A 24174-nucleotide genomic window follows, 5' to 3' on the forward strand; every position below is an offset into this window, starting at 1 on the left:
AGCGATACGTTCGAAACGAATTGGTTTATAGTTATCGTATTGGTTATTATAACATAAATGTAACAATGCACTTTTATTTATTTCTACACTCTGTGCAAAAACACTGGTATTGAGAAACCGGGCTGGCCTTTACCATGCATGTACAATGCATACTTAAATTGAACATGAATATTGCAGATGGAGGTTTTGTACAAAATTGCAATTAATGAGAGTGCGGGCTGCACTCAAGTCGATTGTTAATTACGCAACGCATCAGAGGGCGGCCGGCAAAGTGTACGTTGTAGGCGGGCCGTGGGCGGCACGGCTATGATTTATACACTTTTATGTACCCATTTTATTACGAGTACTCGCAAAACGTTAACGATAAACTGAATTAATCGATACAACGAATTTAAGCAAACGTCGATCATGCATGCATTTGTTTAAGGAACACGCCTCAATGAACCACTGGCGCGCCTGCGGCCCGTTACTACATACAATTTAAAATATACTTCATAAAGCTCATAAAACCGAGCGATAACAATAAAGATTCACTCACCCATATAAAGTGGCGACTGCTTGCTGCCGACATTATCGTCGACGTACGGGATGCCCAGCGTGGCGATGCCGGTCTGTCCGACGCCCACCACCAGTAGGCAGATGAACAGCCATGGGATCACCACGGCCGTGATAGACGTGCGCGTCGTAGAGCTCTTGACGTGCGCAGCGTCACATAAGTCAGATGAGTTCTGGAAGGAGTAGCAGACGGGCGCGGCGCCGGCGCGATGTCCGTCCAAATGCACGTCAAGTAGCTGCGTGCCGTACATCATGTGCGGCACCACGCAGCCGATCACGCCCACCGCCAGCACCAGCATCATGCACGCGATCCAGCGCGGCCGGTGCCCTCGACCCGCCAGGTACGTCAGGAATAGCGCTGTACATATCTGACCGATTTCTGTCGCTGCTAATAAAGTTCCTGTCGTCTTCGACTCCACTTTGAACAGCTTTTCTACAGTCGTTGTCACACTAACGAAATACGTGAGGAACATGCCCTGGAGCACCCAGCCGGACAGGAACACCAGCATGAAGACCCGCGTCGACGCGAACACGGAGCGCTCGCGGTGCGGCTGCGGGTGTGCAACCGTGTGTTTGCAGTCAAGAGATCCATTGTTGTTTCCTGTCGCTAGACGTTCTTGTTCTTCTGGTGTAGCTTCGACGCCTTTCATGTCGGCGTCCTCGGCCGCCGGGCCCGGGGGACCCGCCTCCCCACCCGCTGATGATACAGTAGGGACAACGTTCGCCCTGCGACAATACAGAAATAACCATTTAAACCAATGCACAATACAGAAAAACTTGATCTTAAACAGAGCTTAAACATAACACCTAGATAAACTCACGTCATGGTCGTCACGACTTAGCGGTTACCGACGCTAATATTACACAACCCCTATGCTATCAAGTCTATGTGACCGGCCGAGCGAAAACGAAACGCACGCTAAACGCCAGCGACGGCGACGCTTCCGGCTAACGGGACCAAAACATACAGATTGATCAACGATCGCGAAAACAAGGAGCGGGTACGATGCGGCGGTGGTGAGTCGTACGCATACTTGATTGGGGAGTCGTTCACCCGATTGCTGGCGAGGGATGGAAGGAGGCTGCGTGCGCGCACCCAGCGCGGCGGAGACCGACTGCAACATGCAATTACTGGCGCAGCGCGCTGCACCCGCGAGCCCGCCCCTCGGCTTCTCTCCACACGGGGTTTTTATTGGCCGTCTATCCGTTTTTTGTGCGGCACGCATTTACACACGATGAAAGCCGTCTGCGCGCCGCCCTTCACTGAAGATTCCCTCTCGTCTCGACACTACGGAATGTCTTTGTCTCATTGCTCTCTCGTACCATTTACATTCACGTGAAATTAAGCATAATTTATGGTGGTGTGGCTTATTTATCACATGAATAATTAATAAACGTAAACTGTAACGAAATGTCTATAAAATCTATACCTGCAGACGTGGAGGCGAACGCTAGGCTCGCAATAAAATCAACTGTAGAATATTAATGTGATCGACTCATACGGTTAACTGGACTTGCGAAACTCACCGATGGGGGCCGATGACCACCGGCGACACCGACCACGACGCACTATTGCACTACACCGACCAGTTCCAGCAGGAAAACTATTTACTGATACCATTAATTTGCAAGATGACGTCTTAACTGATAATTATGTATTTAGGGGTGACTTAATCGACCCAATTTTTTTCACGTCTGATGCCAAATGAAGTGCACAGTAAACTGCATTCCGAGATAAGCCCACGAACTTGTGCAATGGTCGAGCTATCGACCAAGTGCTATCGCTCCAGCGATAACGGGACTCAACAAATAGGCATACTACTTGTGAAGCGGGTTACTGCTGCACCAATATCACACAGAATGCCCTATTTATCTTAAATGCCAGTACCACGCGACCTTTACAATAAGAACATTTAAAAAATATTATCTTGTTTCTGAGAACAATCGTCCCTCTTTGATGTGCAGCCAAATTTAAAATTTATCTTCACTTGTCCGAATTCACAACACCTTGGATATTAAAATATTTTGTGACTGACACAACATTAACAAGAAATCAGCATGGCATATTGTAAACCGAAGGAGGAAAATCTTTTGAATCAAATTAACTTAGGCAAAAGAAATAATTTTCCACAAAATATGAATGAAATTCAAGAATTTGTAGGAAATTGATCTGCCAGCGAAGTGAACTCAAGTGTCCTAGGCAGCGTAGCGAGACGCCACGATCTAATTGGCGGCAATATTGTATGAAAGTCAACCCCGCACGCACATACAATTACATCGACGATACAACGACGGCGACTGACGATTTATTTAATCTCCCATCGCGATTGAGTGCCAATGAATCATATGAATATGGCGAGCGCCGGACAATCTATTGACATAAATTGAATAAACTATAGCATCAACGCAACACCTCCACCTACAAAACGCTTGTATTTAAATAACAGACTCGTGTGGAAATCAGATAAACTGAACGCGTGTTAGGATGGAGATAAAAAAGTTGCTCAACGCCGTGTCCTCACTTATGATTCAGTGACACGACCAAATGAACCACCAAAGAACAGATTCGACGTCAACCCGCATCAAAATTCATCTTCAACACAAAAAGAAACAGTTCGCTGTCTTTTCGGGAAAAAACAAAGTCACGGTCTCATGTATACATTTTGAAATTCATACAAACCGAGATTGATGTAAAAATAAAAACACACAGAAAAGGGAGGTACGGTATAATAAATATTTCATGAACATAATGAATTATGAAGGACGTGACAACTTTAGGAAAATTTTTGTTTAAAAGATACATAGGCAATTCTTGTTTGGAGGTCAAAAATGTGAGAAGACTGAGGAGCATGAAGCAGGGTGCACGCAAGTGGCGCAGGCGCATCGAAGACGTCTATGATCATTCTATAAGTGAGAGGACAACGTGCGCGGTCAAGGTAAGTGAGCAGATACCTGTTGTCGATGACACTGTGCACTCGACATTAATCTCCATTTTAAACCCAGTTTAATAACGTAAGGTACAATTTACAATGACGGTAGCAAGCACGAATGAGAAATACAGTGGTTACCAACGGAGAAACTTCATTGTAAATCTGAGCAAGGACCTAGACCTAGTCTAGATAAACGATTGTGCCATTTAAACGGTTGCTGACGAACTGAATCTGGTAGATTAAACGCTACTAATAAATTATGTCATGCGCAATATTAAAGCAATATTTGGTTTAGGTTCTAATTGCTTGCAGTGGCCTTTCCAGTTCGTAGTAACTCTTAGACAAAGGACAAACACTTGTCCTGTGCATACAAATATTTGTCGTTTTACATGGAAAGCAGATGCACCAACAACTGGTCCTGACAGGTTACAATTGTTAGCGGAGGCATTTCAAATATTTTGCATTCTATTAATTACAGCATTCAGTTACATTCTGTTTCCAAAGCTCCAGGTGAATGAAACGAAAATCGTATACTTTAGATAGATACTTGTTATACTCGTAAAATTGTAGTCCCACAAAGTCATCTGATAGACAGCGAAGTTGTATACAGTTGGAGTGATTACAATATTACGCTCAGTGACATAACAATACAAATTATAATTAAAGAGGAACATTTGGTTACGAGCGCTAAGTATCTTGTAACAATGTTACTACAAACGCCACTGCACTTTATTAACGATTCAGAATTCACAGGTTTATTAATCAGACAGAACCGGTCTCTTGTAGTACCGAAAGTAAACATATGCTAAGGTGAGTATTAATAGTAAAATTTGTTGGAGTCTTAATTAAATTAAACCGGATTCGACCCACTGGCTATTAATTAACGAGATTCATGGCTGTGCACTAAGCTGACCGGATAATTACGGAACAGAGTAACCGATGAGGAATTACCGGACAAACAAATAATAATCAAAACACTGCTTCGGTACAGTAGTTTTTTGAGAACAACCTGTAATTAGCGAACGTAACTCATCTCTTTATGGAGTTTTTTTTATTAAGAATATATTAGCATTTAAAACTCATATTGATTCGGTACGCTTCGTGCAGATTCCTAGGAGCAAGTTCCAGTTATTTTAATTGAGCACAGTCCTTAAGGCCGATCCAATGATAGTTAATAACGCTTACGAACCTACTTGCGTGTCTACCGCTAAGCCTCTATTTGCAAATCAAATTCAACTTAATGCGTGTATTAATTTTCAACAGCAGCTGTTAGGTGTCTATGAGACAAATGATTTATATGAACAGATAAGTACAGCGGCCGTAATTACTCGTAACCAATACCGAGATTTGCAACGTGATAACTACAAAGTTCAGTGACACTAATATTTCCACCGAGCACACGACCAATGGCCACTCCAGACTTTGTGATGCCTCTTATGCAGTGATTTATTATAAGAGATTTTAAATTGATAAATTCGCTAAGGATAATTTAAAAAATTAAAATAAATAACCTGCGGCAGAACGGATCCCAAAACATGAGGAGGATTCTGAAACGAAGATCGAAATAAAAGAACGCGACAATGCATTGAAATCGAAAACCGATAAAAATAAATGCAAATAAACGAAAGTCTGATTAAGGGTAATAATTCAGCCGCGGAGACAGTCGTGTGAAGCAAATCTTCTGAGTAGGTGTGCCCGCATAAACCAGGCTCGGACACCGGACACCCCGGGGCGGAGAGCTGTCGGAGATATACTGACTTACTGCCCTCCACGCGCTCGACATAATGGACGCGCCCGCCGACCTTTACCACTTCGTTTTTAATAAAACATTTACATACAATCGCAATGTTCATAATTATAAGCACCACTTCAAAATTCTAAGCCACAATAGACTCGCGGAGTCGTGACACAAATGTGGTAGCATCGTTGGAGGTGTTGAAAATTATATTAATACGTCACACATTAATAAAAACGTTGGATGCTCACGGTAAATATTTTAAATTGTGTAAAATACATTCACCAGCAACATTATAAATCGCACCAGTCCCTTTTCAAGTAGGTACAAGTATTACAAAAACATGGGGTTTCGTGGAAAAAGATTAATATGTAACGATCAACGACAAGAACAAATCGGGATGCAATGGAGAAAAAGTTCCAACGACACTCATGACCGCTTACTTCAAAACAGACCATTTGCAATTGTAATGTATAATTGCACGCAATTGCACCACACTTTGGATCGGCGACAAAAAATGTGATAGGGCTGTATTTCAGAGATATTTTGTGAACATTGAGCTTCTAGTTAAATAAAGGTTGTGTTGTACCTTAGTAGCGGGTTGCGCAACACTGACATAACATAACCGTGCCTTGACATTGTTGATCTCATAGTCGGCGCTCCGTGCCAAAGCCATCGCAGGTAGCATGGCGGTCAAGAGGCTCGCTAATCGACCGTAGAATATGAATAGCCTCTACACGAGGATAAACACCTCAATAAACTGTACACTTTAGTGTGAAGAAGTACTCCACTTTGATCATTGCTATTCAGCTGAGATTTTACTGAACAAAGATCGTACCGACACAATGCTGCTGTAACAATCATGTAGCCAATAACTTTTTAAGTGGTGACAAATATGCGAACGTAAAACTATATGAATTCAAAGCAGAAATCATCTGCGTAACGCACTTTGCCGAGCAACTGCGTGCTCGATGCGAATGAGTGTATCGGGCAAGGTCGCTGCCGACGAATCACTAGTATCACCAATTTGACACTACTCACCTCCGCTTATTGAACAAAGTGGAACGTGTAAATGAAGAAACGAAACGCTACCCTGTAATCATTTAACAAGCATCAGCTGTGATGAAACAGATGTCACATTTGAAGGCAAAATCAATTCAGACATCGAGTAGATTATAGATGAGGCAAGGGTGTACTCGAAGAAGGTTAATGCACTCGGACGCTAAATTAAACACAAACATTCATTCAAGACCTTCAAATCGCAAGTACTTTTATAAGAAATGACAAAATGACTGCTTACTAAAACGACTCTTACGGAATCGTAGGATTAGCACAAAACAAATATATTTGAGTAGTATGATCCTTCACGTCGGATTTACAAGATATTAAATTGTCAGCAATAAATTAAAACATATACGTATCTCAGTTAATTTTAATCTGCCGGTATTATTAATGATTAAACGAAAACAAATAATTACCAATTACGGTACAAACTCGTTGCTAGTCAGGTTGACATTGAACAATTTTGAGATGATGACGTTATTAGCATGTTATTGCACAACAATTTCATCTTAATCGCACAATGGATTAAAATAAAAAGTATCGATGATATCAAAGTAAAAGGTTCGGTGAAAGTGATACAGCACGAATGCATTGGGCGGGGTGATAAAAATGTCATTGCAAAAGAAACGCCTCCGCATTGGCGTGTACTTATCGACAATTTGCATACAACGCACTTTTGAATTCGCATGGTGAAATCTGGACACACCACTTTTTAAACAACCAGCTCTGCACACAAACCGCAGAAGAAACTCTGGATGGCATATTTTAATAAACACACATAATATTTAATGAAGGTACTAGGTCACGATGTTCTTTACTTTCTTTATCTTTAGAGATAGCGACTGAAATAAAGTAGATTTGACGACATATCATGAATGATTTTATCTTGTATCCTAGTAATCGAAGATAAATTACTGATAAGACTTTTATTTGCGAAATGTCATTATACCTGTACTGCTTGCGGTAAACGGAACATAAATTTTGTTCTGGCTCTATTTCAGAGCAAGTTTATGTATTTTCCTTCCTCCACCCTTAAAGTAGGTCAAACGATTAGAATCCAACATTGTTTTAATAGGCCACTGATATTGCAACATGATTTGTTTATTTACTAGCAATAATATTTGCACTCATTAAATATTGAGGGCATGAGTAATTAGGTCTAGCCACATAAATTAGTTATAATTCCTTTGAACTTAGGATTTAGGTGCGTCCTCATTAGAATAGGAGTCAGCAAAGTTATCAACAGATCGAAGTGACATAAGCCAAACTAATGCCACACCGGCAATGTGAAATGATTCACTGTTTTCTTCATGTGTAATCAAACAAAATAGAACTCCCCGATCTTATCACTGGCTAGAAAAATGTACAATCTCTCTCTGAAAATCTCCATCAAGACTCATTTATAGCTAATAAAAAAAAATACACAAATAGAAACACGTCTTCTCTATCAGTCTATTGCTATCAGTCTAGTACATTCATTTGATATTCAACTCATCTGTTAAGGGCAAAGAGCGCAAGGATAAGAGGCATGTACTTACAATAAATAATACTCATAAAGACCAACTGCCTCTTAACGTAAGGCAAGCTGCGTATTAAATCCCTACGAACATTCAAACATTACTGGAAAAAGTAAACAAAGAAGGTGGTTTTACTTTTTGCCCTTACCGTAGCGAAGACCACTTCCGACACGAAGAGTACACATGACGGGCACAAAAACATACAAACATCTACACTGCAACCACAAACGTTTTAGACACGACCTTGAGCACACGTATATAGATAATAATAGGCTATTCTTTACGTATGCGTGTAAATGATGATGAGTAAACCTTCATGACAAACATTCTTAAGTAACTACAGAAGTAATTTTTGGCCAAATGCTTTATTCGTTCCATGTTCGGCTTTTTAATGTTTTGAATCATGCCTTACAAATCCAGAAGTTCTTACTGCAACAACATAAATAAAGACGTAAATGTGAAAACGTGCTCAATCTTAAGAAGACATTGTATTCCAGTTGAAGTTATGAGCAAGTTCTTGTATATTCCTGGTACATTGTATAAATAGCTTAAACATCCTTTAACAACTCTATGTTAATCTCCACAAAATACTGCTACAAAGAAAATTACCACAAGGGGAAATAGCAAGCACTTTATCAAAACTGTCTTCAAGAATGCCACAAGGTACTATATTCGGACCTCTACAAAAATATGCGAAATTACTTTTGCTACAAGTACTTCTGTGTTTACCTGAATATGCTCAAAGTTATCGGCTGTTAACATTTACATGTTTTGAAACACTAGCAGTTTTCTATTAAGTTTTGAGTCGTGTTGCTGTTGCCATGCAAAAGTACTTAGGTACGAAATTGAGGTCTTGACCTAAACGCATGCTGTATCAACAATAAATTTTAATTTAAGCACGCACTGTACGGACGTCATTCCATAGTTTTAGAACATGCGTATAACACAGCTGTTTAGTAGAATTTATTACCAATAGTATTTCAGAATTTACAATAGTCACTTCTCGTGTAATTTTTATGCCTCTTTGTTTTTGGCACAGAACATCAATCTTTCTTTACTCTACTCTGGTTATTCTCGAAGCGAGATAAAATGGTAAATGGATTACACCAGTAAACATTCGTAACACGGCGTTTGTAATCCCTGTATGGTCATGAAAGATTACAATTTACAGTCCACGAAGTACTTGGAAACTAACTTGCGTGAACATTTACAAGGTAAATTGTAAATGTTCTCTTGAAGCTGGTTTTCAGTTTGTTGAACCGTTTTTTATTTGGGAAGTTTTCAGAATTTGTTAAACCACTGAAATATATATATATATTTTAAATAATAATCATTCACTCAATCATCATTTGAACTAAAAGTTTTATTGAATCAAAAGGAACGGTAAAATAATCAGGTATGTTTTAATTTGATATAACCTGATTAGATAGAACTTCAACTTAAGGCCGTAGAGTGAATGTTCTCTCACAACTTACAAAAACTAAACCGATAAAGTCCGAGTTCTATATTTGCTGGCAATACTAACAAGCTGTCAACGTTGTGCAATGTTGCAATCTTTATACCCCGTGCGATGCATTAAATGAATTGCCACTATTACGGCCAAGAGGACTTCAATGTAACTCACAACGATAATGTGTTGAACTCTGCTATCATTACAGTTACGGAAAATAAGAGAAAAAACAAAGCGATTAAAAATTCTAATGTTCATTATGTAACTATCAACAAATAATAAAAACAATTTATGTGCGTATCACGCGCTGTTAGGTTATCTAAGGGTCTAAGTCAGAGGTGATGAACCCAAACCAAATTTTGAAAGCCAAGATCAACAACTGCGTGTTTTGCATATTTTTGATAACTAATTAATAAGAAAAAAGATACACGTGGAACATAAGTCAGACCTTCAATAGTTTTGAAGAATTTAGAAGCGTATGTATAAAACAAATAAAAGGAAAATAGACCCTGTAGTTCACATAACGGTGTTAACTACGAAGACGAATTTAAGCAAATAGAATGTATCATCAGGGAAAAACACAAGGACAAAAACACAGCAATGATTTTTTATTGATGTCATAAAGATAACTCCATTTCTCAGAAGAAAGTAATTAATGCAGTAATAAACTTATTGAAATAGAGCAATTGTCAAAACATTGAGAAAGAAACTTACGATGGGCTTTTTATATTTACAATAAGAAACATTTATCAATTTCAATACCAGGAAATTTTTAAAGGGTTTATATAGGAAGTACTTGATACGAGAAAAGGGAATGATTTTTCATGAATAGGAGATCAGAATAAGAAGTAGACAAAGATAATCGTCCACATATGTGACAGGTCGTTATCCCACGCCTACAGGTTACAACTCCAACGATATCTTCTTAATTAACGGACCGAAAAGTGCACCTTTAAAACAACTTATGCGTAAAAAGAAAAATAAGATTAATTAAAGTAAATAAACATATGGTGACACGGTCTCAGGGCTTGGTCATCCAACACAATTAAAATTCTTGTTGTGGGACCAGACATAAAAGCGTCTATTATCACATGGATTTGCCAACTTTTTATCGACATTAACAATTTAACTCAGTATAATGTATAGGTATATCAGTAGCGGCACAGTAATAAGTGAGGCGTGAATTGCCAATATAAATTGATAAAGTCTACGTCGAGCCATTTTGAAGAACAAGCTTCACGAAGCCAGTAAAGAAGACATGGATAAACAGGAAACTGACAGATAGAAAACCTAGACGGAGTCGTGCCGTAGTAATTTCTTCTCAGTGTTTGGTATCCAAGATATTGCTAAGTTATGCTAATTCTGTATAAAATTTCACAAGCCTGTATTTTCGCTAATCGTAAGATCTCGTAACCTTTTCGAATAGTATTGAAAAGTTACATAGCGATTTTCCTTAGTCTTAAGGAAGATTAAACTGAATCGCTCCAAAATTTATCATCATTTCATAATAATATTATTTAGCACGATAGAACAGAGCATAACAATTAGTATTCAAATCAAAATGGTTCATCAATTCAAATTGATCCAAAATTAAACAAGAAAACTCGTAGAACTACTCGATATTGCTATTCTCTCGTGTTGACTACGTCATTCATTCGTAGATGTCTTTTTAACATTCGTTGCTGTCAAGTAAAACTAGATGTTGGACCAACCTGATTTTATTGCGCATTAAAAAATTGTAACACACAAAAACGATCGTAATGGCGTTCACACAATACACCAATTACGTCTAATCGTGATACTCAGAATTGTGCGAGCCATAATCGCGGCCCAAGTCTAACATTTTGGTGGCCGTGAACCGCGCCTTGACTACCGGATGCTAAATGTAACAAACAAAAAAATATCAATTCTAACAGATAGCTGTTACTCGACCCACATCAGTGACCTCGTTACGGCGAAATCGCAATGTAATTTCGCGACGTAAAATTTTGGAACACTTTTACTTCGACACCGGGCGTACGGTCCAGCGGCTCAGTGTATGGGTTCAGTGATGACACCAATTTCTCTTTCAATGAATGGGTATGGAGCTTAAAGCTGGGTGGATTGTGCACGGCCTCAAAATTTTAACGGGTACGTAGTTTAGCGAATCGAGTTTGCGTAACACTTGACATACATAGCCGTTCGATGTAGAGCACCAAAGAATCGAGTAAGTACAGTTTGCGTGCTTAATTCATTCATTTTTATTCGTCCTCCATTGACGTCACGGCTAAGTGCTAATAGACACTCCCCTATGCGTTATCGGCTTTTGCAAATTTTTCCGAACAAATTTTCGCAACACGCACGTCACCGGCACGTAAATCCGTCGGACGCACGCGCTTGCCATATAGTGCGACTTTCTCCGCGAGCTACGCAATCACATTTGGTTAAATTTCGCTTTTTTGCACACAAAGCAATTGATGAAAATTTATTTCGGTTTAGAGAACGGATAAGAATACAAACTATCGTAAGACTATGTGAGGAATCACAACAAGTAAGGAGGGATATATTGTAGCTCTGCTTTTTGCAAACGAATCTGCCACTGCCATGAGACTGAATAAGCTATTGGTTTAAACCTTACAATGGTTAAGAAGAATAGCAGACAAAGCGTTGGAGAGCGAAACTAATACAAACTAGTCACTTGAATCACTTTCATCTGGTGGAGATGCCGAAAGTAAACTTTTACTTTCGGTATGAAAAGATCGGTTTTCTTCGACCACCGGTGTATTCTATGTTACCACATTCTAAAATACTATATTACCTACCTCAGTACATAAAACAGCTATTTAAATAAATAATATTTAGCTGAGAAGCTTACACGCAGAAGTAGATGTAAAACATTATTCAGTGTCTAACAAATAGCGTCTTACCGTGTTTGCTGGAGGTGACGCATTTTTCTAATTTATGCATCATCAAAAACTTTATGTAGCGGAAAGAAGAGTGATATAAATAACTTTAGGAGTATTTTGCTAAGAAATAAAGCTTGAATTATAGAAACAAAATGGTTTTTAATATCCTTTTGCTTCAGAATCCATTAATTACTAGAAGAGGCTTATATGCAAGTCTCTCGATCTATATTTGGCGATAGCCGGAGGCGGTGTCAAGGCAAAAAAGTTACGTTACAATACGCAGAATCCATAAAGCTTATCCTAGAATCAAAAACTATTATGGAAGGTAAATACATAAAATCTTTATTGTAATCCCAATGAACGAGGAAAATGATGTGAACAAGGCAGCGACAGTGCGCCAGAACTGGTTAGACGAAAGCGAAAACGCTTAATTACTTTCATCTATTCGTACAAAGTGGAACTCGTAACCCAGATTATTGAATTAGAGCCTTGCAAGTAGATGTTTTAAGATTTATGTACTTTCGATTCGATTGGACAACGTGTACCTATTTATTCTTGATCGTAAGAATCGACGCGGCTGGAAAAACCCATGACGACATCAGAAACTTTCATCTTTCCTTAATTCATTGATTTTAAATCATGAAATTAGGAAATATTAATAAATAAATTAAGAACAAAGTCCATAATAGATATGATTTAGAAATTTTCTCCGACCGACTAATAAAACCGGATTATCGTACGAATATTTTAAAGTTAAAAACTATGATAACGTAACTCCAATTAAATGTAGCATATTATAACGTCAAGCCATTATGTCTGAACCGTTGCAAAATAAACGTTTCATAACAACTTATCTATCGATTCGTTTACACCCGCTAGTTATTAGTGTTTTGATATTACTTAAAACGAGTTATCAGTTAACCGATCCGGAGTGGCGGCCGGTCATCGAACGATAACGGCCGAGTTATCTTCGTAACCACTTACTGAATTACGGAGAAGTGAACCATTTAAAGCCCACCCGTATTCATAGCCTTGTCGATGATTACATAGGTCATAACACTGGCAATAGCAAGAATCAAATCTGTTTTAATGAGGATTATCTTATCGTTATTATTCAATTAACTACCTCAGAACTTAATCATTGTCGATTATTGCTTGATTATACCGTCTTCACTTTCATCTGTGTTTATCACTTTGAGAACATCAATCGATTAAAACAAACCTCCGATGATATATGAGAACGAAGTTGTTTACTGCCGAGAAACGACGGTACAGATTGACAAACAGGAGGACTGACTTGTAAAAGGGCCAAGGAAAGAGCTGAGATAAAAATATCACCATCAAATAGGACACATGCGCATACGCAAGTCTCCAAAACAAACTGTGCATTGCGGAGTGAATCATAACTTCCAGATTAGAAGTATGCAACGAAGGTAAACTGAAAAAAGCAATGATGCATTGTGTAAAGATTTGTCATTTTCTCGCCTCTGGGAAAAGTAGCTAAATTATTGTGATGTAGGACTAACATTGTTTAAAGTGCAAGTTATATGCATGTCGGTGTTACTCCAACTTTTCTCAGAGAAAAAAATAGATAAAGATATTATTTTTTGAAGGATTATTTTAAAGTTGACACAAGCAGCAGCAATTGCCACCATTATGATCTTAATCTTAAATAATGCTGTTCAACTTTGCTCTACCTATTACGAAATGTGTATCAAGATTAGTCTACATAATATATTATTTTTAGATTTACACAAGTCAATACGAAAATCAAGCCTTCGATAGCCGGATGTCTAAGACCTAACGCGCAAAAGCTTTTGCTACCGTAGAACGCGATGCAAAGATGATTCTTATATTTCCATATTCGAATGTCAAACAACCACAGCGAACGCCAAAAGATAAAAATTAAAAACCAATGAACATTCTGTAGAAATCAATGCAAAATTATTCTAATAATGGCTTTCTCAAATCGATACATGACGAATATTATTGTATAACAACAATTGAGAGGCGAGCCTTGAGGTCAAACGTCTGGAGGTCGCTAGGAAGAGGGTGGTTACATTACAATTATAGCCTGAACAGTCTCCCAGACGAGAATCTACTCATAGGACAAATTGAGGGCATTTCACTAGAGAACGTACAAAATCGTTCGCTCATTGAAACCTGTTGAGCTATCATCAATGTCGAACTCTAAAGTTTTTGTTTCATATACTACATTTCCTGGTACTCATAAAAGATCAAAAGATGCATTATTGTCATTTTCTTTACCGATAGCTGTATGAAAGGTTTTATCATGTTCTGTTTCCGTAACATCGTAAGCAGGCTTTACATTTATTTTGGGAACTTTTAAGGTTTCCAAAGTTAATGTTGGTTAAACAGAGCTGTTATTGATCGTTGCGGTCACAGCGCTTGTAAGATATCCTTTTGGTAACTTAACATTGTTGATTGTGGTAACTTCTTTTTCAATATGTTAGAGTGGTATTTTGTGTTGATGTATTTCTAATTGAATTAATGTTCATTAATGTCGATAATCGCATAAAATGTAATAAATATATCGCTCATACACATACTTCGTTACTGTCGTTTAAAACAGTTTGTTTTTTATTTCAAACTAGTTAATGCCTTTATTATATACCATAATATTAAAACGTTAAGAAATTAAACCAGTGAGCCAGTTTCATTCATTAACACAAATTAGTTTCATTATTATAAGATATTTATGCAAACTGCCTATAGGTAACGAGTATTATAACGATATTTAACTGCTGGTTTCCACTTTGATATTACAATGTATTCAAAAACGATTTTTTATGTACTTTAATATTTCTGCCCCTAGCATATGTTCATTAATCTGTTTCTTTATCCATTGTGATGATGATGACAGCACCATTATTAAACTTAATTCACTATCAAAAGATATTATAAATGCCGCTTCTGTTTGTCTATTGTAGTCTATAGCACTATAGGGGTCCATAGATAGTGATTATTATTTCGTCTGTGGACCTCAAAAGCTGCACGTTCATGCAAGTCGCCTAGCTGCATCAAAAGTGGTTTGGTAATACCCAAATTGCGGCTATTACGGGTGAACAACCACTAAGACTAAAGACATAATAGATTTGTACAGACATAGAGCCTTGAACAGTTAAATAATTTTCAGTGACTGATATCCTCCCTTATCTCCGCGAGTAAATAAGTGTTTCGTTAGATCAAATTCTAGTATGTAAACAAATGGCGAAACCCGGCGAGGGGAGATATGCAGTGATACTGAGCATAGGTAAATAAACGACTCTTGCCAAACTTTTAATTTTAAACATTCGCCACGTTTCTGTACAAAAAATCTCCAGTCAATGATTCTTTAAAACTTCGAAAGAGTGTTATGGTGCAACAGGGTCCCCTAAATTTAAACCAAATGTACCTGTGTGCCACACGTGCACCGATCCCTGCCACTGATATGTTAATTTTATTACACCAGCTTAAAAAAAGATCCCAACCGGTTTTCGTTTTCGAAAAGGAACGTAAGTGACATAAAAATTACGACCTTCACGTACATGATGCTGGTTCCTAAATTAAGAGACGTAACAAAAACGATCTACGAGCAAATAGATCAAGCAAACCGACTCTTGATAATGACTATTAAGTTTTGAAACGCAATTTGCATAAGTTTTGTAACAAAATTCGCAAAAACAGAAACTGGTTTGGCATACAAAATAAAATTGGCAATATGACACTTACGATAATTTTCGGCGATATGCAGGTCCTTAGCACACACTGGTTACACGTCAATTTCGCGGATATGATCTAATGTGAACCGAATAGTTTATAATAGCTCCAGTTTTTTCTGCGATGACTTCGGAACCGGTAGTGTGTCCTCGGGGGCCTCAACACTTGGGGGGCATCACTTATCAATGGTTAGTAAGGAGGTTATTAGCGGTAGTGTTGTAGCGTCGCGAGCGTCGCGTCCCGCGTGCTGACCGGCTGCGAGTGCCGGCGCTGAGGCGTCGCTCTTGTAAACAAAACGTAATGGTGGGGGCCCCGCCGAAAAGCCTGGCCGAATACACACCGCTCACTTACGTCACTCTATTCTGCTCCTCCGGTGAGCGTTTGATGCATGCCGAGTTCCGACTCCGACAACTGATTGCTCTTCAAACTTTTACCTTCGGACTCCGGAATTTCTACCTTCACTGCCGGTCGGCCCAAAACAAATGTTGTTATCGATACGGATGACCTTTTGTATACCAACAGTATTGATGTTCTAAAAATAGAATTCTTATTGTCAAATACTGGAGGCGTGTAGACGTCTCATCAGCAGTATTTCGTGTTGAGACATTCGTCACAGATAAAGTTATAAACTTCGACTTGATAAAAACAGGAACTTTTGAAATCAGGATTCGTCACAATGCGTGTATACGGTAATTTTCCGAAGCCGACTGTATTCTACCCAAGTTAAGAGTAGAATGAGTCGACAAAATCTTGGGCCTCATTCACTCCTCTATTAAACGAGCGTTCAAGTAAAAAAACATGAAGTAGGCGGCTGTTCATACCAGACAGTTCGATATCAATTAATTTAAGCGTTAAGCTCGAAATAGCTGGATCGGCAAAAAAGAAATTAATCAAGTAAATTCCTTGGGCTTGCAGTTCATAAGACCATATTTATAACCGGTAGCTGATCCTAATTTTAAAGGCTATTCCACACGCAATAGTAATTTAAAAATACCTTTTATTTCACACGATAACCGGCTGTAAATAGAATTAAAGGTGCTAGAGTCGGCCTGCACTAAAGTTATGGCAATGTAACCGGAGCTTACAAACTGCGGAGCTGCTAGTAAACCACTTTTTGCTCTGTATCTTACTTTAGTCCTAGATATAAGGTATGTACCTGTTTTGTACGGCCGCAGTCGTGTATTTGGTTTTCCTTTATATTTGTTGTGGGAGTTACTTCATGTTGTATTGACGGCTTGATAAGAAGGAAAAGTATTTCAGAAATTGGATTGATTATGACTTGCTTGCTTTATTCAATACTGAGGATTTATCCTCAGTATTGAATAAAGCATTTCTGGTGGCCCCAAAATGAAGTAAAATCGACTACAGGAAATGCCTGCTTATACTTGACATTAAAAGAAACAAATCAGTGTCAAAATTCACCATGAGAAAAACAAGTTTTTGCTCAAACCGTACATACATATGGATTGCTGCACTCTTTAACATTTGAGAGCGGGACAAATCAATATAACATGAACGTTGAATTTTAATATGTACCCCATGAAATTCATGTTCATGCAATCAGGTAGTTCTGTTAGTTAAATAGCTTGTAATATGACGCAGTCTCTGTCCACTGTTAATATTAATGTGGAATATAAAGCAGATGATATAGTTACATAAACAGTTATATCAATCTGGTCATGTTATTTGAGGGGCCCTGATACATCACGTGGACCTCTACTCCTCTCTACATCTCTAACCTCTACATCATCATCAGCACACAGCAGCTGTATGTGTTATGCCGTTGCCGATGTAAAAGAAATGTATCGAAGATTAGCTTTCTTGTACCTGTGTGAATGTAGGTAATCATCTTTCTGCTTGGATTGGTACACCATTGGTATCTTCAAAATAAACGCCCACATGAAAATTGCCTTCCTGCTTTTTATTGATTTAGTCGATGTAGAAACATATCTCCAGAGAAAGAACAAATTGTATGTCTCCAGAAAAAAAATAACCCTTTAGTTAAAAAAATATGTTGATGACTTAGTTGCGCAAAAAAATATAATTCAACTTTTTTTACATACGTAAATAACAGATGAAACATAGATGTCATGTCGTCATTATTTTTTCGAGGATTATAATGTTCGGCTGAGTACAAAGACCGAACAATATTTTTTTTACTTTTTTCTTCTATCGTAAGCCATTGAGCCCAGTGCCTACCACTTAAAATCCATAACATCCATTATAACACCCTTACTTTTTCTAATTCTCCTAGAAGCGAGAATAAAGCCAGACAAATGTTCATGATAGGGGCGAGAACAATATACCAATTCATAAAAAACACTGACGTAAATTTTTACCTTCTTCAGCCACCACAATTATTAAAACCTTCATTAAAGACACTTGCTTTAATGAACACAAATCATTACAAGAACAAATAATTCTTCTACAAAAAAGAACCATAAAACAGCGTAGAGCCTCTTTGAATAAATTAATTCGCCTGCCGCATTACTAATAGCAATTAGTCTCATTTACGTTCAAGACTCAAATAAGTAACCAGGCATTCCAACTTTATTCACGCATAATCGCAACCGCATACCAAAAGCATAATTCTTTAAATCCACACGAAACAAGGCAAATGAATCGATTCAACTCGATTACAATTATTAGGTAGCTAGCTAGATCTCGATAATTAACTACGATGAATCGTGAATGGTCTAATTCAAATTTTCAGAATCCCAGCCAAAGGCGTGTTAAACGATTGCGAATCAATTAGTCGATTTTAAGAATACTAATTCGAACACGCTACCTAAATAGTATAAAAAAGATAAAAGGATTATACTGAGTATTACCTATTTATCTTTCATATCTAGACAGATCTGATGATTATAAGCTATTAAATTGAAATATAACTGTGATAATAATACATGTGAAAGAATCAAAAGCATGCTCTTTATACTAAAAACCGTACCGTCGGCTACCGTAGTTTGGAGAGCACGTAAAGCTGTCGGTCCTGCGCCTGATTTCTCCGCAATCGTGTCGGATTGCAGTCCCTTAGGATTATGAGAATTTAAAATAGGGGAGGCCACTATGCCTGCACACATAGTTCCGTGTTAAAATAAACTACTGCTCATTATAATTTGGGAGGTTTTGGTAGTGATTTTGCCTATTTTGGTCATGTGCTAAGAAAATATATACAAAGAATTGCATCTAATAGAGAAAATAAAGAGTAAGATAAGTTGAAAGACGCAAGACATCGTGGAGCATCCAATAGTGAACAAGTATTGAAGATCTATTTCGCTTATCACACAATAGAAATAATGTCGCTCCAGTAGTGGATACCAGAAGAAGAAGAAGTCTTAGTGTATCCTACAGTCGTCTCACAACTTTCACTACAATGATAATATCCCGTTGTAGAACCAATGGGAGATTAGCGTCAAAGTTCCTAGTCAATCAATTAAGTATGTACATTTATAGAAATTCCTGAGCACTTGGTGCAATGCTCACCGACCTACATCAACACTTGTTAGCTAGCAGAACTAGGTAATTAAGATCAATATCTTTTATATTCCGTTTAGCAACGATCCTTTATAGCCATGTACTTATTTAAAATTACATATGTTTGCCGCCAACTACAGGAGTAGGAGTTATAAACTTTTAAAGCTGGTAATAGCGACCAAAACTCAACGGTATCGTTTTGTATTCCTTTCCTGAATAAGTGTAATATTAGAATTAGCAATCGCAATAGAAAAGTAAATCGCAAAGTATCAATCAGAGAGTCCCCAAAAAACCGCTCCCTCTAGAATTCCTTAAAAGGCATTTCGAATCCCTGATTCAAAGTGCCATTTTTTACATCACTATCATATTTCGTGGATGATACAGCCCAAACATTTTTTGCTTTAAATTTTTCATAGCGGCCATGCCTAATGGTAAAATGATAAGGCAGCAACGTTGAAAGCAGGACTTGCAACCCCAGTCTAGCCGGATGTTCCATTTATCAGTACGAACATGCGAGGACCATTAGATCAATAGATTTTAGTAGTCACGGCAGCAGCAAAAAATTGTTCCCAGGAAAGCATGGAATGCAGATAACCAGGAATATTATCGTTTACGAAGATAGTCACGCTAATCGATATGTTTTTGTCATAGCGGTGCCATTCTAGTTTAAATAACTATTCTTCATTCCCAAATTGAAACTTAATTACTAAAAGCACTTAGTCACCAGTCAAAAATAACTACAATTTTTCACGGAATAAATTGGGATCATGCAAATTACTTATGTATAAGTAGCCGTTTTCCCGCGGTTTCACCCGCTTCTCTTGGAAACTAGGTACTGCCCGTACTGGGATAAAATATAGCTTATGTAACTCGAGAAGAGTGTAGCGTTCCAACAGTAAAATAATTTTTCAAGTATAGATGGAAAGCTTTACCGTTATAGGTCGGAGCACAAATCTTGAATTTCACAAAAACAAGCGACGATCAATAAGATCTAGCACACGGTAAATATTAAACGGTAAAAGGGTATCTACATACATCTTCATTCACTTTTTCCCGTTCGTTTTTCACAAGAAATCCATTTCCATTTCATAAAGTTAATTTGTTATTTTCTTTGGCGTGAAACAAATGTGTTCTTTCAGATCACGTGGTTAAAGTCAAATAGGAGGCTATTTGACTTTTTAATCCGTTTTCATGTTAAAGATTAGGAAAGAGCAAACATTGTATAAGATTTACATAGTAAAAAGTATTTTTAGTGGAGGGAGGGTGCGTTTCTTTAGAATTGTAAAGCAGTGCTGACGCTAGTGAGAATTCCCCTATTAAGAACTCTTTAATTTTCGACACCTGACTGGAAAACAACCATAATGGCAAGACACTTGATTTTTGTTGACATTTTCCAGAATCATGGACTTTAGATGCACTATCATCATTGCATGACGTAGGCATATGTAGAATTCCAGATTAGACGGTTTGTGTAATTCTATCGAGGTATTAAAGATTATTTCTTTGATTGGGCAATTATCAACGATATTTCATAATTCAGTTAAGCCAAAAGCCTGCTTATCATCATGAGAATTGTTTAAATTTATGGTATGTGAACGTAGATAAAACGCGTGTTACAATTTTGCAACTAATCGTTTTGGTGATGATCAATGTTTTATTTTTACTTTGTGAAAAGATTCACAGTTTTTTATAGATAGACATGTGCAAACTCCGAACACGTTTTTTACAAAAAAAATACTTTCAATTCTTTCTTCAATAAAATGCGCCCGTTTTAGGACAGCATATTTTCCTCGTCACTTTGAACTTTTTATCTCGAGCCTAAACTGGATCAAAAAACTGGTTATGGGCATGTTGAAAGTGCTCACAATGATTGTTCCTTTTTTTTACAAAAACACCTCTCAGACGTCCTTCTTCCAAAAAAAGTGTGTTTGACTTTCGATGGGGAAAAAATGTCCTCATGTGGTCGACAGCTCATTTCAAAACCTGCCTGCCTGCTTGTTGTACAATACAAAACGTTAATAGCAAACAACATTAAAAAGCAATTTGGAAGGACTTCTAAATAGTGAACGAGGATTTTGAAGGAGTAGTGATAAATAAACAAAAATAACAAAATCTACTATCTCCCACGGAATTTTAAACACAGTTCCAAACGAAATGCTCTTTCACAAGATAACTTTTTAAAGTATTTCTTGTGTATATCAGTGTGTTGAGGATCACAAGTAATGCGTTACCAAACTTATGGATACAAAAATCAAATCTGAAATCATATGCAAAAAGACTCCCGTGGAAGGAACTTCTCCAAAATTATTTCCAACATGGCCACGACGTTATCGTTCAGTAAATTCTAGCACATCATGGATCAGTTTATTCAGTAAATTAATTTTCTTAAAATTACACATTGCTGCGGAAATATTCAAAGATGCTTAAAGCACCGATAAAAAAGATAATTTCGGTTTTATAAAGGAATCGTCAAGTAATCGTAGCTGCCCAATACAAACACCTAATCAAAATAGCTACAGACTACAGAGTGCATTTATACCGATAAAATTTAACACACATAGATAAAAAATACCCAACTAAAGATACCTACCTAATTGAATCATCGATTTTTTACTTCTGAATATGACAGGCTGCAGCAGATAATAATGAAATTATAGCCTTTATGTTGCAATTAAAGATACCAGGAGACTGACATTTTGATTTATGAGAAGACCCGAAGACCTTTATAGGTGGTTTTCCTCAATTCTCTGTCTAAGAACAACAAATTCATTAGGTAGTCTTCTGAGAATCGAGTAGCATTGTATTAAATATCGTGTTATTGACACGGCTATCGAAGTGACTTTGTTTACTGTTTCTGGAGAAAAAAATAATTTATTTCATACCTCCCGAGCTATCAGTGAGTTCGTAAGAAAAACCTAATTGCTCTACTCTTTTGGGTACGTCCCAGTATTCAGAAGTAAGGAGCCTATGAGCCACGTTATTTTTTTCTTATGCAATAAATTGAACAAGCGATTGACTGTGTCTCAAATCGAGACATAACAAAGTATTTTCTAGAAGCTTCGAAACACCCAAATTAGGCGAAACCACGAAACAATAACCGAATAGTAACAAATGCAACGTCCGTCAAATGATTTAGTCTCCGGACACAAAACTTGATTGAGATAAATTGACATTATACAAATTGTAAATGACGAATTGATCACCCTTCGTGAGAGATTGTCTTTGTGTTCAATCGGCCATATTGTCGTTGATTGGTAGAAGTGGTTCTACCAACCTGTGGCTATGTCGACGAGGGCAATGTCAAAGGAAGGATCGAACTAGACATGCAACGTCCTCGTGATTTGCAATACATATCTAGTGCGAACAATGTTACTAATTAGAAGACAGAAGACCCCTATCTAGCGGCATGTCTAGAGATAAATAGAAAGATATTTTACATCAGTTTACCATTTAGATCGTTGCTCGGTTAATGGGTCTGATCCTAACCCCGGTTTCAGGCAGCTACTGTCTGCTTTAGCCAGATTCAGAGTGGACAGATCGAGACATTTATTTATTTGTTGTTGAGATGCTAACAAAAATCCTATCGAGTTGTTACCAATACTTTTAGAATGTTATCACTTCGTTGCCTCAATCTGAATTTGGGATATTTTTTCGAATATTTTTTTCGCGAGTTTAATAAATAACTAGCATTTTTCTGGGACGAGATACATTTCTTGCTATCTTGGTGACTCTACATTGAGCGAACTATTTTTAATTTAGAGCGGATTTGCTTATTGTATATTCCAAAACCCTAACATACTCACCTTACACTTTTGGCTCGCACATAATAAATCGTAAGTAATCACGACTACCTTGCAGTCTCCACAATATAATTATTGATGTTGTTTGTAAAACTACCAAGGTGATCGAATCCTCTCTCTTCGTGGGTCGTGCATTGTTTATGTGTGATCCCTTCCCAGTGATCTTACGACCAGTGTTCTGGATCGTGGGAAATATTCACGAATAATTAATTGAAGATGTTATGCCAACTTTGTTATCCTTAACCTCTACATATAAGCAAAAAATATGTCAAATCACGAGTTGCGCTAAATGACTTGCCCAATCACTACTTCAGTCTAGTTGAGCGTTTTCGCTAGGCATTTGGTATTCAACCTTCGCAGAGCAACATGAAATCGCAGTAAAAATTGTGTAATTCTTTCTTTTGATTTATATCTTGATCATCATACCCTCTATCAAGATAGGCATAGCTTTGGGGAGAAGGTCCTGCCGAATCTATTTGAAGAATCCAGAGGATTTCAGTTTTTATGAATTTACTCTGTTGATCAGTTATCGATGCTTTTTTGTTTTAATAGAGCAAACGTTTTTTCGTATTAACTTAGTACTTATTCAGCATCTGTGTGAGCCAGGCCAGTACGTCTAAATTCCTAATAGAGGAATGGCAGCGGCGAATTACGTTCAATTTTGTTAGATTAGCTAGGAAATGAACGCATGTTCGGGTACAATGGGACGGTAGCGGTGGTGGTGTGATGATGAATGCACTCTATATTTTTCGAACACCAGTGAAACTGCAAATATTCAGGAGATAGCTCTTTATATCTTATGGTAAATCAAGTAAATGACTTGATTTCTCCGCGAGAGACTGAGGGAGCTTAGCTGGATTTTTGCTAACTATACCGCGTCATATTAATGTGAGAGTAATTTCGACAGCCAATTCCGCGCTCACAAACCATGAAGTTAAGGGCTCTCAATGCCCAAACATCTCAAGCATACGACATAAACCAACGCATGCATAATTAATGACGAAAATTCTCAATAAATGACAACTTTACGCTTTCTGCGTGTT

The 24174-nt window shown here is 37.7% G+C and overlaps 1 protein-coding gene across 6 annotated transcripts in view; it reads right to left on the reverse strand.

The window, feature by feature from the left end:
- Positions 1 to 24174, reverse strand: part of LOC110377536 (solute carrier organic anion transporter family member 74D) — a 45833-nt gene that overhangs the window by 19547 nt on the left and 2112 nt on the right. Inside the window, exons 1-2 of one of the 6 annotated variants that reach the window (XM_049836644.2) lie at positions 15867 to 16490; positions 539 to 1281 (exon numbers count right to left, since the gene is read on the reverse strand). In XM_049836644.2, coding sequence (XP_049692601.2) covers positions 539 to 1205 — 667 coding nt within the window. In that variant the 5' untranslated portion in view covers positions 1206 to 1281; positions 15867 to 16490. The other 5 variants (XM_049836646.2, XM_064043482.1, XM_064043483.1 and 2 more) reach the window with 5 other exon arrangements.

The sequence above is a fragment of the Helicoverpa armigera genome, chromosome 3, assembly GCF_030705265.1.
Source record: "Helicoverpa armigera isolate CAAS_96S chromosome 3, ASM3070526v1, whole genome shotgun sequence".
NCBI lineage: Eukaryota > Metazoa > Arthropoda > Insecta > Lepidoptera > Noctuidae > Helicoverpa > Helicoverpa armigera.